The sequence below is a fragment of the Ceratotherium simum genome, chromosome 14 (assembly GCF_057802395.1).
Source record: "Ceratotherium simum simum isolate JZ-2026a chromosome 14, ASM5780239v1, whole genome shotgun sequence".
Lineage (NCBI taxonomy): Eukaryota > Metazoa > Chordata > Mammalia > Perissodactyla > Rhinocerotidae > Ceratotherium > Ceratotherium simum.
The window spans coordinates 16,849,948-16,868,274 of NC_141913.1; the positions used below are offsets into that span (position 1 = coordinate 16,849,948).

The following is an 18,327-nucleotide window of genomic DNA, read 5'->3' on the forward strand; positions in this document are numbered from 1 at the left end:
TGCTTATCAAGAAGCAAGTAATTGCTAGCTAATGGCTATGGGGGAAAAAAAACCATTGCATTTCAATCTAAGCATCTCTTGGCACATGACAATGAATAAAGCTAGGAAAGTGTACACATAAAGTGGAGACAGTTACTTGAGGAGGTTAAATAGCAAACATTAAAAAGGCAAGTTACCTCATCCGACTGGGAGGGACTGATTCTGGGCATTGGTGATACTTGTGGAGTTTTCAACTGTGTGCTATTGCTATCTGGCACGAGCTCTCGGTGGATCGTTTGGATGTGGTTCTGGAGTTCACTTTCAGACTCAAACTTAACATTGCAGCTAGAGCAGCGAGTCTTCAGTCCCCCTGCTTTGCCTTTTCCCTCAATGGCACTCAGACTCTCATTCTGGCCCAAGCCTGGTCTACTCGTGCCGGGAGGGATGTTGATGCCTGGGCTGCCGCTCTTACTGAGATTCACACAGCCAGCACACAGACCATATGGCAGGCCGTTGATGTCAAGTTTCACCAGATCTTGCTTGGAACGGAATTCTTTGAGGCAAGATGCACACTTGTACAGTTTTTGGACGTGCTGGCCACGCCCTGTGGTCTGAACCGCAGACCCATTCCCTGTCTTTTGCATGTGGAATGTCCCATGGATTTTGAGTTCTAAGGTGGAGGTCACTGTCTGCATGCAGACCACGCAGCGAAATCCTGTCAGGGAATTCCTCAAGTCAGGGTGCATTTGGCAATGCTCTAAAAACTCTTCTTCACTCTGGAGAGGCATCTTGCAAATCCGGCAGTTTCCGGTATCGAGACTCTTACTGTGTGTGACTTTGTGTTCGGTAAGAGTTAAGAGGGAGGGAAACCGCTCTCCACAAATAGGGCACATGTAGTGTTTGACAGGGCCTAGGTGGGTCTGCATATGTTCTCGGAGGCCATTTTCAGAGAAGAAGGTTCGAGAGCACACGTTACACTTGTAATTCCCTTTTATAAGCTCGGCTTTCTTCTTCACGATGGCACTTTCTCCAGGTCTGATGTTGTGGTCTCGGAGCTGGTGGTTCTGCAGCAGAGTTTCCATCGTGTAGGCTGCCCCACAAATGTCACACCCATACATGGGCTCCGAGGTGTCCACGTCTTCTTCGCTCCCATCATGACTATTGTGGGACTCCTGACTGTTGGTCAGCAAGGTCTGCAGCTCCACTTCCTCCTTCTGCACTTGCTCAGAAGCCCCATTTGCTCCACAGTTGGGAGTCTTGGTTTCAAACACACAGTGCTTCTCCCGCAAGTGTTTCTCCAGCAAAATGATGGCGTGGAAGGCTTTGCTGCAGAACTTACAGTTATACTTCTTACTGTGAGTGGTGATGTGGCACTGAAGCTCCACCTCAGTACCAAAGGACTCACCACAGAAAATGCACTTGTGCACTTTCCCTTGATTTTCCAGGTGGTTATGTTTCACATGGAGCTGCAAGTCGGTCTCATTGCGGAAGTCCCAGTTGCAAGACGTGCACCTGTAGACTTTCTTTTCGTTACTGTGTTTTACAGCCAAGTGAAGTTGAATGGAGACTTTCGAGTCAAAAACTTCCTGGCAGAGGGTGCAGCGGAAGAAGACAAAAGTGTGCATGTCCAGCAGGTGTTTCTGAAGGTCATCCACTGACGTGAACTGCTTATCACAACTCTCACAGATGTAATACGTTGAGGTGATCATAAAATGAATGGTAACGTGCTTCAGCAAGGATTCTTGGTTGGGGAATTCCTTGTTGCACTGAGGACAGGTCAATTTTGGAAGCACAGTGTCAAGGTGAGTTTTTAGGTGAGTCTGAAAGCTGTCTAGGGACGTGTACTTAGCACCACACTGATTACAGATATATTCTCCGGCTGGACGTGCAGGAGCACCTCCCACTGCCTGCATCATCTTAAGAGATGTCTGCTCTATGGCCACAGGAGATAGGGGGCTCAAGGCCCTGGATTTTTTCCCATTGTGAATATAATTCAGGGCCAAGGGAATGTTTTTATGATTCTCTTTGATGTGCTTGTTCAGTTTAAGAACACTATTGAATATTGGAGAATTCGTACAATAGGAACAAGAATAGACTTCTACTACTGGTTCTTTTGGAGTCCCAAGCACTGGAGACCCAAATCGGGAGCCACTGAGGTCACAATGGACCTGTCTTATATGCTCTTCGAGGGAAGAGTCAGTAAGAAACCCCATGTAGCAATGGGGGCAAAAGAATGCGTTGCTATCCTTAGCTGCAGGGTTCGCAAATCCATGAGAACATCGGATGTGTTCCTGAAGAGTGTTGAGGTCATTGACAACTTCGGAGCAGAAGTTACACTGGTAGACTATGGCGGGCATGGCAGAAACAATCAGACCTGGGTCCTGAGCTTCATGCACTTGCTTAAGATGTTCGTTTAGGTTATAGAGTGAGGGCAATACCTCCAGGCAATACTGACAAATATGGGCCTGTTCAGGCTTATCTAAATGCATAGTTTTCAGGTGAATCTGCAGAACTGCCAGACTTGAAAATAACTGCTTGTTGCAGTAAATACAGCTGTAGGTAACTTTTGCTTGTTTACTTGAGGGCACGGTCATGTCAGGGGTCTGCTGGGCAGCCCGCTTCCTCCCTCGACTCTTTGGGATTGGCGGGGCAGCTTCCACCATGGTTGAGCTGTCCACTGAGAGGTTGGAATCTGGAGTCGTGCTGGACACAGAGGTGTAGCCCACCGTGACCAGGGAAGGGCTGTTGCTGTGATTGCAGGATTCGGGTTGCTGGTGACTATCCATGTGGCTGTACAGTTCCTCGACCGTGTGGAAACTCTCAGAACAAATGCTGCAAGAGTTCTTCTTCTCCCCTCCGTGCATCTGCTCCATGTGGTTCATGAGGGAGGTCTCCTCCACAAAGAGCTCATGGCAGTAGACACACTGGAGGGCCGCTCGGTCCTCGTTTGGGGAACATTCAGGGTGGCATTCAGCAATATGCTTCTGGAGGTCTTCCGGGAAGTCAAAGCCTTCCTCGCACTGACTGCACTTCTGAGTGTCCTTCATCTTCCAGTCCTCCATCCTGGAACCAGACTGGGAACCGTCCTTGTTCCTCTCGTGAACCTGCATGTGTCCATGTAAGGAACTAGAGGACAGGAAGCCACGGCGACAAATGGCACATTTATATGGCTTGTTGGACGTGTGAGTCTTTAAGTGGATCTTCAAGTGATCACTTCTGGAGAACGCAGCATCACATTCACTGCAGTGGTACTTCTTATCCCCTGTGTGGAGTTTGATATGGCGATCTCGGCTCCGCTTGTGTTTGAACAGCCTACTGCAATAGGTGCATTTGAAAGGCAGTTTGTCACTGTGACTCTGCTCATGGTGCTTTAGGTAGCTGAGGCGGCTAAACGACTTGTCACAGAATTGGCATGGATATGGGAGTCCAGGACCACCTTCTTCCTCTCCAAAATCACAACCTTCTCCATGGCTAGGGGAAGTCTGGTCCTTGCTGGAAGGTGAGGAAGCTGGCCAAGAGCAAGTGGGATCATCTTCAACATCCACTCCATCTGAAATGAGAAGCAACCAACAGTTCATTTTATGTATTGAGAATTCAAGAACGAGCTTACTGTACCATTTCAACAAGTACACACATTTGGACCATTTATAGCCTTTCAGGGAAAAAAAAGTGGAGGAGAGAATATTTGAGTGGAACACTTCAAATCTGAGCCCAAATCTTTTATTCCACATTTACTTTTTACTGGGCTGTAAAATATAAAAAGATATTAAATAGTTCTATGTCTAAATTACCCTTTTATTACTTTTTATCATTCTTCCTTAGAAGCAAGGTATATATTACACATTGACAATTTTATTAAAATGCAGATTTTAATATATTTAATGTTTCTTTTGTATTCATTCTAAAATGATTTGCATATTATGTGAGCATCTGAAGAGCCAAATGAAAAGAGGAAATATTACAAGAATGATTTAAAATTAATGCAGTCAACCCAGATGTCTAATATTTAATAAAAAATTCCCTCTGCATTTTGCTTGTTTTTATATAAAAAGGCAATTCTGAAGACCAAAATCTGTTATAGGGTTTTTATTGATACAGACCTTATTGCTTTCAGCAAAAAAATATTAAAAAGTAAGCACAGAAAGAAGACGGAAAACACAATAATAATTATGTCTTGTGTAATGAAAGACAACCAGGATTTCTTCAATAACTGAAAGATTCGAATACCATAGGCCAGAAAATGGATTATTAAATGTTAGAAGGGTACTGCCTGATATTAGATGTAGCAAGGATCAGCCAGGATCAAGAAAAAATGAGAGCTTCACAAGGGCCAGATTGTAACAGTGTATTTTGTTTGGAAAGTTCAAGAGGTGGCCCACCATCTCTTCCTTTTGTAAAAGCTTCAGCAGCATGAACTTCCTTAGCCAAACAGGACCTGCACTTTGAGGTGAGCAGAGACAAAGCAACTTGCGAAAAACTGGAAACAGGAAAAGTGATAAATGATTATGGTAAATGCTGAAAGATTTATGAGTAACAAAGAGAAGACAAACAAGACTGAAAGCCAGATATAACCTTAGCAAGTTATCCATAAAGTAACTCTACCTCACATGAGGTGTTTTTTTTAACTATGTTCTTAGCAAATGTGCACTCTTACTTCTATGCTTTCTTCATATCCAAGTGGAAAATAAGACCTTCTCAAATGGGTTGTGAAACTTCTTTTTTGCTTTTCAAAACAATCTATCATTCAAGATCAGATCAGAAAAAACTGTAAAAGCTTTTCACCCTCCAAAAGAGCAAGATTTTTCATAAATGCAGACAAGTGAAGGCCATAGAGCAGAGCTGGTGGAGATAGTGATTCTATTAGAAAAATAGATTCAATTAGACTATTATTAGGATATTCTAATAATATTCAATTAGCATACAATCAAATCAATTTTTAAATTCTTCAAAGCTAAAGTCACCTAGCAAGCTATATTATTAACATAAAAGTAGAAACTGGCAAGCATTATGTAAACAAATTCCACGTCTGCTTTCTTTAAGGTAACAAGATTTTGCTAGATTATCAACCTCTTGCTTATCCACAGGAAACAGATGAGGATCATTCCTTTCCTGCATCTAGAAACTGATGACAACACCATCTCACTATCAATGCCAGATGGCAACCATCTAACTCTGAGAAAACAACCAAACACCATTCCTGGATCCCTGCCCACTGCAACAAAGCTTCGCAATACAAGTTGAAAACCACATGATTTTGCATCCTCATTTATGTGAGTCTATAACCCAACGTTTCCAGCATAAGAAAGGGTAGGATAATTGTGTGTGTGATTTAAATTTAAAGGTGAATACATATAAAGAACATACATGGAGAAACTCAAGTCACCACCTAACATACAGAAAAATAATTTTAAAAACGTAAAAACAAAAAAACTTGATGATTCTAGCTTTCCCCTTAAAAAGCTGTAAGTCATCTAAAGCTGGTGGTATTCCCTAAAACAAACCAAAGTTTAAAAAATTTCCCCTAATTGAAAAAATCACTATTTATTAAATTTGTTCAGCATTCTAGGTAAAAATCGACCACATTTCACAATAATCTTTTAAGCTTATATCCTGTTGTTTCACTTAAAAATATTTCAAATACATCATCTCATTTGTACAATTGGGGAAAACAGTGAATCAGAATTTGTCATGCATCTAGACTGGAAGAATATAACTATTGAGCCCGAAAATTTAGCAAGTAAATTTATTATTAAATTGCAAATTGTGTCCAGGCATGATATATTATTATACAAAGGCACAAAGAATTACAATTGCACAAGAGCAATTGATCTTTATAAATAGTGTGCAATCCTTGACACCACGCTTAAATCCGGTTCTTATCTGTGTGCCATGCCAGACTATACCTATTACATAACTGTTCTCTTAAAATTGTAAATTTCAACGACATATCAAGGGAACTGAGGGTCAGAATCAAGTTTTTACTCAAACCAGGATTCAAGGGAGCTGGAAACCTTCTCTTCTCTCTCTCCTGTCTCTATTACTGGGTCTTTGGGGAAAAAAAGAAAAGTGATAATCATAGATGATGTGTCTTTGAAAGTGAAATACACGGAATCACCTACAGAATTCATAAGGCTTGGTTTGGGGGCTGGAATAGATTGAGCAGAAGTAAAAAGTTTGAACAGGGAATGCTACTTTTAGAAAAATAAATAAAGGTTTCATGAAAGGCTGATTTCTGTTTTAAAATCTAAATTGTAAAAAACTCATTTGCTAGTACTATAAATGTACCTATTCTCCCAGGGACACACAAGGACCTCACTGACAAAACTCCCAGAGGGGCTGGTCCATGCTCCAAGGGTATGAGACTCTCCCAAGACTTGTGGTGGTGGTGTTGCTGCCAACATTCTCTGAGGTCTACCTAAGTCTTTGAAAGCTACCCGTCCCCATTAGCTTAAGCTTTTTGGCAGTCACAACACAAACTAGGTTTAAAAAGCTAATATAGATTTAAACAATTTCAAGTTCTTTTTTCATATGGAAGAAACTATGAAGGATTCTTTCAACTCCAATTTCTGAATCAACTGGAACTTTTTCTCCCTTCGGCACCCACTAAGTGCTACTTACAGGAATGTCTTTCTCTGTTATGGCAAGTCTTCTGCATTTCAATGTGAAGTACTTAACATGTCCATGTTAAATTTTAATTTTTGGAATCAGTCACTTCACACTAGCTGACTCTGGGACAGCTATAGCCCTTAAGGCCGGAAAAAAAAAACTTTGCTGGAAAACCAGCTTCACAGCCTAAAAGTCTATTTAAAGATGCAAATGTGTGTGCATAGTTAGTACAGATGTTTTTCTACAGCAACTGTACTTGCTGAGTTTCGCCATTTCCATAAAGCACATTAAAACAAGTGTGTGAACACTCCGAGATGAAAGTCTCAAACACTCCTGAGACTTTCAGTGGAAAGTAGAGCCGCCTGACTTTTCTCCAAGCAGACAGGAATGCCCATGATTCAGCAGCCTGAGTAAATAAAAGAGGTCCTTATTTCCTAATTTTGCTGGCTGGCCACACTGCAGCAGCCTCTGTGCTCCTGCCAAAGGGGATGCAGAACTGGAACTACACCCAGCTGCTGAAGGCCTGTCTTTGTTAGCCAGCCAGGCTTTCCCGACCATCTTCTGGCAACAAAACTGCCATATCCTGCAAGGAAGACCTCCATCTCAGGCTTGATGGTTCTCTAGTCTGCCGAAAAGGACGAAACAACAGATTTTGCCAGGTCTGTGTCAGAGGAGGACAGCTGGAAACTCAGTCAGCAGCAGAGCAACACCTGTTCGGTCATATTTATGGGGGAAAGTGCTCACCAACAGAAGAGTGAAGTCATGCTAGAAAGAGTATTCCACAGAAAAAAGGCTCCAGGGCACAAAGTACCTTGACATGAGCCACCGGCCCCTCAAGGGCCAACCTGAGGAGGAGAGCTCAAAGGCTTGATTTGATTTTATCCCAGCTACTGGGGACAGACAGACAAGCGTATCCCCGGAAGGGCTGCTCAGTCACCAAATGGGAGCCTGATATTCTCCATTTACAGCCCACCATTGTGGAAGAATGGAGAAATGCTGAGGCTCCCAGCCATTCTTTAGCTTTCAAGTTGAATCCAAGTGGCTAATAAAAAAGAAAAGACCAAAGAAGGAGGAAGAGAAGATGCACAGGAAGGTTTGAGGCGATGCTAATGCGTATTTTGTACCATTAAGCACGTCTTAGTGAGTGTAAGGTACGTGCTTCCTGAGGGCAGGGGCCAAGCCTTTTAGAATACTAACTTCAACAATATGGGTGATCTGAAATTATTAAGGAGAAAGTCAAGTAACAAGATGGATTGAATCACTATAGATGTTAAAGAAATTATCCGAATCTCTGAAGTTATGGAAACTTCCAATACTTTCAGTTCTTCACAGGGCTGAGCTCGCCAGAAACTAGCTTTACTGATATCCTTTTGCCACCTGAGCTCATTCATTGTAACGGCAGAGTACGCTCTAAAGTGCCCTTCAGGGACTCAGTATCCTGTGTGTGCAAGTGCCAGACAGCAAGCTTTCCTTAACAGGGACAGGATTTACACCAATGGTTACTATTCAACAGAGGAAAAGCAGCACCGATACTGGCGGGTCTGGTACCTCTGTTTTCAGGAATGCAATGACTCAGAATGAGAACTTAAAGTCAAGAGTCTGGAGTTTTATTGCTAGCTTCATAAGTGACTTAGAGAGTGACCCGGCCAAGTCACTTAATCTGCCCCTACCTAGGAATTTCACCTGCAATATGAAGACAATAATTCTTGCTACTTACCCTCTGGGATGTTGCAAAGATTAGTGAATGTTTCTAGGGCACCTATCATCGCTGGAAGAAAAGCTGCATATGTAAACACAAAGATTTATATGTGTTGCACGTATTTATGTTTCTACATGTAAGCTTCTATGTATATAGAATCAATATATTTTAACATTTTCTTTCCTTTAATGGAACCACTGGAATATTAGCTTTAAGGATTGGCCCAATGGAAATCTACAGTGTCTTGAGCATTCACAGTTGCATATTCAGCCATTAAGAAAATAAAATATAAATAGTTGGTGATATCTAAAAATTAATGAACCATAAATCCATGCTGACTATGTTCCAAGTATTAAATTATCACACATGAGATATAATCTTGGGTCTTTACACTCAGACAACCTGGGAACAAGTATCTTGCTATGTAATTCTGAAGCTAAGTATGTAATTTTAAAATTACCTCTCTTCTCCTTAAAACACTAGCAATACAATCATTACATTATTTAATATCAAAATAATTTCATTTAGCAGATGATTTTTTTAAGTGTGGAACAATAGGTTAAAACATGAGACCAAAGCAAATTTCCAGGTTATTTTCTCCATTGGTTTAAAATGATTCTTTATTTCTGCCAGCATGCTAGAGGAGCAGTTCTGAACTTTCATATTAAATAGAATTCATAGTCCTTTCTTCATTCATTAACTACCTGAGCCACCTTAAGATAAACTGAGAATCCTGAGGGAAATACACAGGTGTGTACAAACGCTACAAGAAGTTAGGCACTACTCAGAGAGAATAATATTTTGAAATGTGTGTTTAATAGACACAGGTAACAGGGATATTTGTCATGTTAACCCAGTGCCACCACAGTAACAATTTTACGTCATCATATTTAAAATCATCTAACCAAATTACACAATACATTTCTAAAGCAATGGTTTAAATTGCTAAAGGATATGGTCATTCTAAATAAACCATTATGCATTATTACACAATTGCTTCCTTTCATTCTCAATAGAAATGTCAACAATTTTAGAAAATCTGCAACTTATATTATTAAACTATCATACTTCCTTTTTTTTAAATCAACAGCCCCACATTAAATTCACTCCTTTGTCACATAACTTATTTAATGACTTGAAAATGAATGCTCTTTATAGGGTGTTCAAAAGAGAAATGTGAACTTTAAAATTATTTATAATTCACAAATGCTTTTAAATTCTGTAATATTCCAAATTGTTCTGGAAGGACCAATTAAATACATTAACAGTTAGGTTATGAGGAAAAAGGGTGGTCACCCATTAATGACAGCAGCTGTGGGGAGCAGGAATTGGTGGTGCACGTTTTTTAACAGTCTTAAGATGAATTCCAGATATCAGAGCTCAGACTTGTTTTTTTCCAGTACTCCCTAATAAAAAAGAGGCTCACTTTCCCCAACAATCCTTTAATGATTCAGAGGAGCCAATATAAGAGATAAGAAGTTGTTACCATCCCTCTTTTGCCCTCCTTAGGTAATCCTGGTTTTTATATCCCTGCTGTCTCTTTCACCAGACACATTTCTGTGTGCAGAGAGAAGTACCAATGTTTTGCTTGCTGTTGCTTAAAGTTCATTTGAACAGACGGAGCTCAATGAATTCCATCTTCTGCAGCCAAATTAAACAGAAAACAGTGCATTCTTAAGCAGTCACACTTAACTCCACCTCTCAAATCAGAGGAAAAAGCTGACGTGAAACCAGTTAAAGAACAGTCATCGTCTCACTCACAGAAATCGAAATGTGTTTCTGAAGCCAGACAGAAGGAAAAGTGGTTTCCAGTTATGTGGGGGTGAGAACCACTCTAACTTTTTCTCTTTTGGCTCACTTAAACCTATATATAACTAATGATAAGCACCAAGCTCTTGGCGTTCAATAATTGGCCATCACGTATCACACATCTGTTTACAGTGCTGTGACTGTGAGCAGTCTACATTATTTAACATGTTTATCTTTCCTTTAATAATGACAGACACCATCACAGTGAATTTCCCGAGTCTGTTTTCTTTTTATCTCTACTATTTTGAGTTAGAAGACACGTTTTAGTTACTCGGTAGTCATGTATTTATATATGACCTCATACCACAAAGAATTTGAAGCAGTTCTTCATTGCTTATTTAATAATGTTCACTCATTTATTTAACCAACATTTATTAAGCACCTACTATGTGATCAGGTCTGATACCAGCTTATGAACTCTAGAAATTACTTATTTTTTTTAAGTTTCAGCTTCCTTGCCTATAATATCAGAAAAATTCCATCCTGCCTCATAGTTAATATTATAAGAAACAAACATGACATTGTATGAAAAAACTATCTGAACTACTACAATATAAAAACATACTAAATTATTACTACTACTATGAAAGTCAGTTACCTTTAGGTTGTCACTGGTAAATTTGAAGAGAATATAAAAGAATAAAAATTAACAATAATTTAGGTGTTGCTTTTTTCATACTGAGATTCTAATAAATTTAAAGGACTTCAAGGGTGTTTTTGTTTAAAACTAAAAAATAAAAATACCAAAAAAAAAAATCTTGTTAATACTATTAGAGATATCTTGAAAATCAATGTGCAGTAGCTCATTCCTTAATAGCTACACACACTGGCAAGTTGTGATTAAGTCATTAATGGAACAAAATCCCCACGATGGAATGGCCTGCCTTCAAAATCTTCAAGCCACATTCCATAGTTCTGACACCAGCCCTTTATCTCACTATTTTACTTGTTTAGAAATTTCTTGAGGCAAATTGTATTTGCTACAAAATCCTTTGCAGGAGGGTAAAATATACCTATTAAACTTTGAAGAAACAGCCACACATTTTGAAAAATACTCAGCCAATTTCTCAGCGCTACCATGTTAATCATTAGTAATTTTAAAGGAACCTCTTCACTGGGGGGAGCATAAGGTAAAACAGATTCTTCCACTGAGAAAACTAAGTTTGAAAATAGCTTCATTAGTGAATGATGGACTTTAGAAAGTTCATTCCAACAAATTAATGGTTTTTTGAAGAACCGCCATAACCCACTAAAATTTTCCAACAAAGCGATCAAATTCTATTTCAAAGAGGAATCTGGTCCATCAGAATGTTTTGTCATGTTAAACTATACTTTACCGAATATTTTTCCAACATGTAGGCTTTGGTCCAAGCCTGGAAAACTTTCAGTCATGAGGAATTATAACAGTCCTGAACTGGAGCTGAATTTCACCTGTATTATATCCACGGCAGCAGTAAAGCTGACATGAATTTTCAGCAGTTTAAAAAGGCCACACTGTATACTCCACTGCAGATAAAGCCACTGGAGAATACAAAAGTGTTGAAAGGCTAAAATTTAATTAATGACCAATTAGCACCCCCTGTGGGTTCATTGTGCAGTAAAGTGATAAATACGGTGTGCTAATATAGAAAAAGCTGTTACAAAGATTGGGGGGAAAATATTACTACAATTATCCATTTGGTATTATAACACAACGGACCTGTTCATGTGTCTAATATATGATAGGACCCCTAAGATCTGTGACAAATAATCCTTTTTTTATTTTAAGGCACAGACTTTGACTCACACAGGTTGTCAGGCTGGAGTGTAAAAGGTAGTCAGATAGCTAGTGAGTGCACCTAGCCAGCCACCTAGCAGCGGCAACTCAAAAGCAGTTTGTGTTGTCTACTCCTCAATCAGTGTTTAGACATTTTATGAAAAAGTTATAGGCTATGGTAGTATTAAAAAATTGGGGGAGGCTGGACTATCTTGAGACTTTTTGCATATGAAGAGATGTACAGGAGAATAAATCACCAATGCATCCTCACAGGACAGAATTTTTACAGTGTTTCAACAGAATCATTAATTTTCACGCTAACACATATAGTAAAACTAAAAATGAAAAGTGACACTGGATCCCAAGTGACCCAAACAATATAAGGATTCCTTTATTTTAAATGAGATAATGTTTGTAAAAGTGCTGTATAAACTGCAAAAGACAAAACTATTTTCTTAAAATAACTTTAATTAGGGCATATCAAAATATTTCTACACAGATCATATAATATCAATATCCTGATTCACGTAGTTTTTTCTTTTTCATTTACCTAATCAGGCAAAATTTGAAAGAGGCAATTCTGAAAAGAAGGCTGATCATCAATTTGATGATTTTCCAGGTACCTTATTCTCCCTTTGTTTTCTATTTCTCACGTTTGGTTCAGTTTATTCTTCCCTAGAACCTTTACCTTAGAAGGAATATAAAAATAAAATCCAAACCAGTTCATTCTATCATTTTTTTCTTGTTAACAGTCTTAGTGATTTATTTATGGGGACCAGTACCAGTCAAAATTGTGACACAGTGTGTGTGTGTGCATGTGTGTTTTTATGCAGAGTTGACTAAATGTTCAGATAGACTAAATGATTTACGCTAAAGTGATGTTTGAAATATTTTTGCTATTTCTCATTACAAAAATATTAATCATAATGATTACCACTTAATATGAGTAAATGCACAATCATGTCTTAATGAAACACTTCATTAGGGGAAGTCTTTATGATGCTATTTTTTACTGATTAATATATATTACATATAATTATATTATTTTATTAAATTATATATTTTGTATATTTAATTATATATATACATATAAAACTGAAGTGAAGTGTTTTGCCAAATATCCCCACACTGGTGACAAAGTCAGGCCTCAGAATCTCCTTGATACCTCCAAAATACTATTTCATTTTGCCTAGACCCAAGAAATTTTAACATAATAAAACAATGTATAAGAACAGAATGCAAGGTGGTGTGGCCACAGTAACAAGACAGGTAATGAAGCTGGCTGGAGTTGGAGCAAGCAGCTGGAGACCCCACCTGCACTTGTTTCATAGTGACATATGGACACCTATCCCTCTGGCACCCAATATATAGGACACAAGCAGAGTGTACAAAATTCCACTGAAAACTTAATGTACTAATATGATTTAAACAGGAATAAATTAAGAAATTCTAGTCAGATAATAAGGAATTTGATATGTACCTGCTTCATCCACATGAGAAGTGCACCGATTATGAATAATTTTCGCAGAGAAATTTATGTCAATGGTTTTTGCCTTTGAAAAGGGGGATATGGATAGCATTGCACATCTGTATACGCCCAAGGCTTATTGGTATGACCCTTGCAAATGCATGTTTCTAATACCCAAAGGCATAAAACCAACCAGCACAGTTCTGGGACCTTGACTGACTCAATGCTGTCTGTAAGAAAGGGCTGGTTTCTGAATCTTTACAAAGCCTCCTCCCACCTCTGAGCTCTACTCTTTTCTCTTAAGATGGCCTATGTTGCTTGGCGTGGGTTATGCATACCTCTGGGTCTGACTTGAGGGATCAAAGGAAAGAAAATAAGTGAATTTGATTGAAGCCTACACAGAGACAAGAAAGTCAAGGCTGTCATTCCTAACTTTTCATATATGAAACATAAGATTTAAGATGTGTGAGAAGTCTTAGTCTTTATTTTACAGATGAACACACAAGTCAATGTGGATGAGTAACATGTTATAATCTTGCACTAACAATAGCAGTTGATTGTGGAACCAAGACCCAAACCCAAGTTCCCAGTGCCCAGGCAAGCAGCTTGGTCTACATGTTAGATAATTCTCAACCTAACTCTCCCCACTAAAACAACAACCTCAAATGCCACTGAGTTACCTAGTTTTTATGGGTAAATGAATAAACTTAAAATGTTTAACATTGTTCATTTTTTGTTCAAGATTTCATTGTTTTTTCTATCATAAAACTAATATATGCTAATTGATATATGCATACACACACATGGAGAGGAGAACAAAAACCACCTACCAATTCTATGAACCCATAACCTGATGTTGACAAGTCATGACAGCCTATTTATTTCATTTCACTTCTGGCTAGTGGCTAGAAAATCACACACACACACACACACACACACACACACACACCCCTCCAGTTCTCCTTAACAGTTGGTCTCCCTCCCTCTCTTCCTTCCATCCTCTCCTCTGAGGGGATTGGTTAGGTCAGGTCAGGTATTGGCAAATAAAAGCAGAAGAAAAGGTTCCACCAAACTAGCGCTGTGGTCAGCTTCACCTTCCTCATGTTCTTGCCTCTAGAGACACATTCGCCGCCAGTCATCCCAGTGAGGGATACAGTGAAGGCTCCTCTTCACCTTCCTCTAAGCTACCCTTCCTCCATGATTATTGCAGCTACCATGACTCTACACAACAAAACCAAAGGCTGACCCTCTGCCCCAACCAGATGACCCAGGGCAGTGTTGCTTCGTCTAATCCACTAACCACCTGTTCCCTAATCACCTGACCTGACTGTTGAAAATGCAGACTACTGGGCTGCACCCCAGGCCTAGTGTCTCTGAACTTCTGGGGATAGGGCCCTTCCGGAAATCTTCATTTTTAGCAAGTTCCAGGGTGCTTCTCCTGCACTCTCGAGTTTGAAAACCACCGTAGAACCTTTTATTTCCCCTGAATCATTTAACTCCTCTGATTAAAGTTTGCTACACTGGGCTGTGCCTTTTCCATATTTGTGCTCCACACTAGAACAATCCTGATGGAGGGCTTTCTCTCCCTTATTCAAAGACCAAATTGAATTCCAGCTCTTCCAAGAAGCAGCTTTTACAGAAAGAAAAGAAGATCATTATTTCTTTTGCCTTCCTATCCCATAACGTTGCCCCCTCCCACTCTGAATAGGACTCCAAGCTTCAAATCTTCTCAAGGTAATGTTCAGTTAGCTCCCGTAAGTTACTTCCACTCTCTAGAAGAGTGTTATTGGCAGCAGCTTGTAAATTTCTAGAAAAAGACAGTAACCATTTTGCAGAGTTATAAAATTGCAAGTACATAAAGGCTGGGTGTTACATGATTAGGATACAGAGTTGTGAGTAAACAGCTTGTTTCAAATGTGTACATGGAAAAGTCTATCTCCTAAACTTTGTTGATAAGTACTTTCAAGCTGCATTAGCTTGATGAGAAATATCAAGACACTACGGAATGCTGCTCACCCAGTGAACCATTCGTACAAAGAAGGTTGTCATAAAACTAAACACAAAGAAAATGAATATCTGAAGTAGGAAGAAGGGAAAGGGGAAAGGAGGCTCCCATAATCAGCAATACGTTCTTTTTCCACTCAGGAAGGCATTGCTACAACTGCTGATTAAATGCCTTAAGTTTGGACCTCTCTAGAAATTGCAGATCCCTTGTTTTTGAACTGGCTCCTATCAGTCTCCTGCAACTTCCTGGGTTCTGCACGTACGTGTGGTATGCCGTACAGTAAATTAAGCCTTCTGCTGTCAGAGCTGGAAACAGGAGGGGAGTAGAAAAGTGGCCTGATCTCAAATGATTTTTATTGGCTTCATTTACATCCTGTTTAAGGTCTTCTGAATAGCTCAAGGTGTCTTATCTCTGGCTACCAGGGGGTATTTTGCAGTCAAAGCAGTTAACATACTTTCTCTCTCCCTCTCCTCCTATCCCTTTCCCTCAAGCTCTCTTTTTTTCAAGCCATCTTATCTTATCACACACATCTCTTCAGGCTGAGGAGAACCCATACTTATCAGAAGCAGTGCACTCTATTGTCGTCTGGGGCTCTTAGAGACAAATGAAAGTTTAAGTCAAAAGAAAAATCAGTTAACCTCTTCTACACTCAGTTGAGAATACTCAGGACTGTCTCACTTTCATTAGGGCTACATGGTATGAGAAGTTTTCCCTGTAATTTACACATGTACAGAGCATCTACCCCTATCAGATTAAGAAGACTAGACACAAAGGTGCTGGAACTAAATTGCATAATGACCCTAAATAATGCAGCTGCAAACTTGTCTTTACCAGAGCCCTCAAGTTGAGGCTACTCTTCCCCCACCAAAGGTCATTTATCCACGATATCATAGGAAAAGGAAGCTCCAATAATCTACTAGAAAAAAACAAACTAAAAGACAGCGGGGGCAAGTGGGGAACAGTAGTCAAGAAAGAAGAGACTTCTCTCCAGATTTGCCTGAATGCTAAACCGTGAGGTCAACATAAACACTAGATGCCTATTAGAAACGTATGCAGCATACATCATCTCTAACAGCAACACAGACACCATTATTCAAATATATTAAATAATCAGACATTCTGCCCCGGAGCCCATGGGGGGGCTTGATCCTTCTGTTACAAACTCTGTTAACAATAGCCCACAACCTGCATACACATTGGAAGCATCCAAGGAGCTTTTAAAAATACGCCTGGTGGCCTAGTGGTTAAGTTCCCATGCTCCACTTTGGCGGCCCAGGGTTCTCAGGTTCAGATCCTGGGCGCAGACCTACGTACTGCTTGTCAGGCCATGCTGTGGCAAGCGTCCCACATATAAAGTAGAGGAAGATGGGCACGAATGTTAGCCCAGGGCCAATCTTTCTCAGCAAAAGGAGGAGGATTGGCAATGGATATTAGCTCAGGGCTAATCTTCCTCACCACACAAAAAATACTGGGTCCCTCCCCAGATCAATAAATCAACTGAGGGTTGGGGCCCCTGGGGAGTGCAGTCAGGGTTGACAACCACTGCCCTAGACTATCACGAATCAATTTGCAAAACCCCATGGAAGGTGGTCTAAAAACCAGACTCCACAAAAACAAACCCCTTTATTATCTGGGCTCACCTACCACATGACAGACAAGCCAGCATAAGGGCAAGTTTTCTGCAGAACTTTGTGTCAAATGCAATGAACCAGACATTTTTAAAAAGTTACAGCAAGCACTAGTGAGCACTCCAATCACTCACCATTATCACATGTGAAAGAGCAATATGTGAGCAGTTATTAGGCGTCTCATCTGCGTGTTTTATATTCCTTTTAAAAATTCCCATTCCTCTTCTCCTTCATACCCCAGCACCCCATGGGCTCCTTTATATTAGTGATAACCCCATCCTTTCACTTACAGTGAAGGTTCTCTTAATTGTCCATTATCTTAGAGTGTCAGCACAAAGGAGCAGGGGTGGAATCCTCGTCCAAACGGTTTCACCTCCCTCTCCTGAGAGTGATGCCCTTGTCAAGGCATTAAAGACAGGAAAACCTGCCACTTATCAGAATTGTATTTGAATCGAACCACTGTCCTTGAAAACTGTAGGCAGGAGATGGTATCAAACTGCACCGCATTGCCAGCTCCAGTTCCACGGTGGCTGGAACAATCTAAAAAGATACCATCCAAACTTTGCCATGCATTCCTCATAATAGAATTACAGGTAACAATGAAAACACGTTCACTATTTTTTTTAACGGTTAAATACAAAGAAATTCCTGGGTCAGATTGTTCATGAATGCAAAGTTAACAGTTTCAAGGCCTAGGACACCTTTGAATGTAAACTCACCAAGGAACTAAATCATACAACTCTTCTAATTACTCCACACCTCCAATTCTTAGCAAACATAAGTCAAGGCTATTAAACCATCACATTTATCTTGCTATAATGATGGGGGAAATGTGAACATCTTAAGTGATTCTATGGACAGATTCAAACACGAAGCGTGTTCTAAGTAGCATCTAAAAACAAAAATGAAAGACAGAAAAAATATATTATTTTCAAGTATTCGGGTCAGTCTGTGTGACTTCTATACCTCTGTATTTTCTTGCCACTTCTTACACTTCTTTCTTACCCAATTCGAACACACCCTGTCTCGCAAAAAAGAATTTATGCGTGCTTTTAACAAGTAAACAAGTGTACAAATTAATTCAGAGAGCAGTAATTTTGAAAATTTTCTATGTTTAATGTGCACTGCAGTTAAACTACTTTTTCTGTACAAATTAATTTACTGCATCAGTGATCGATGTTTATGTTTAGGCAATTTTATTTCTCAGTATGGTAAAATTAGACCTAATAGTTGCAACCTGTTATGTCCAATCTGTCACTGAAATTCAAATTGCCTTTTTCCTATTATTCAAGGAGCAATTTGGAGGAATTAAAGCCATCTAAAAACGGAAGACAAACAATTCTCTGTAAGGACTCAATAGTCTGTGTCATCAACCAA

General features: G+C 39.7%; 1 protein-coding gene across 8 annotated transcripts in view; it reads right to left on the bottom strand.

Annotated features, from left to right (window-relative positions):
- Positions 1–18,327, bottom strand: part of ZNF521 (zinc finger protein 521) — a 276,035-nt gene that overhangs the window by 156,420 nt on the left and 101,288 nt on the right. For all 8 annotated transcript variants that reach the window (XM_087439087.1, XM_014780260.2, XM_014780259.2 and 5 more), the window contains one exon: positions 177–3,529. In XM_087439087.1, the coding sequence (XP_087295213.1) occupies positions 177–3,089 (2,913 nt within the window). In that variant the 5' untranslated portion in view covers positions 3,090–3,529. The remainder of the gene's footprint in view (positions 1–176; positions 3,530–18,327) is intronic.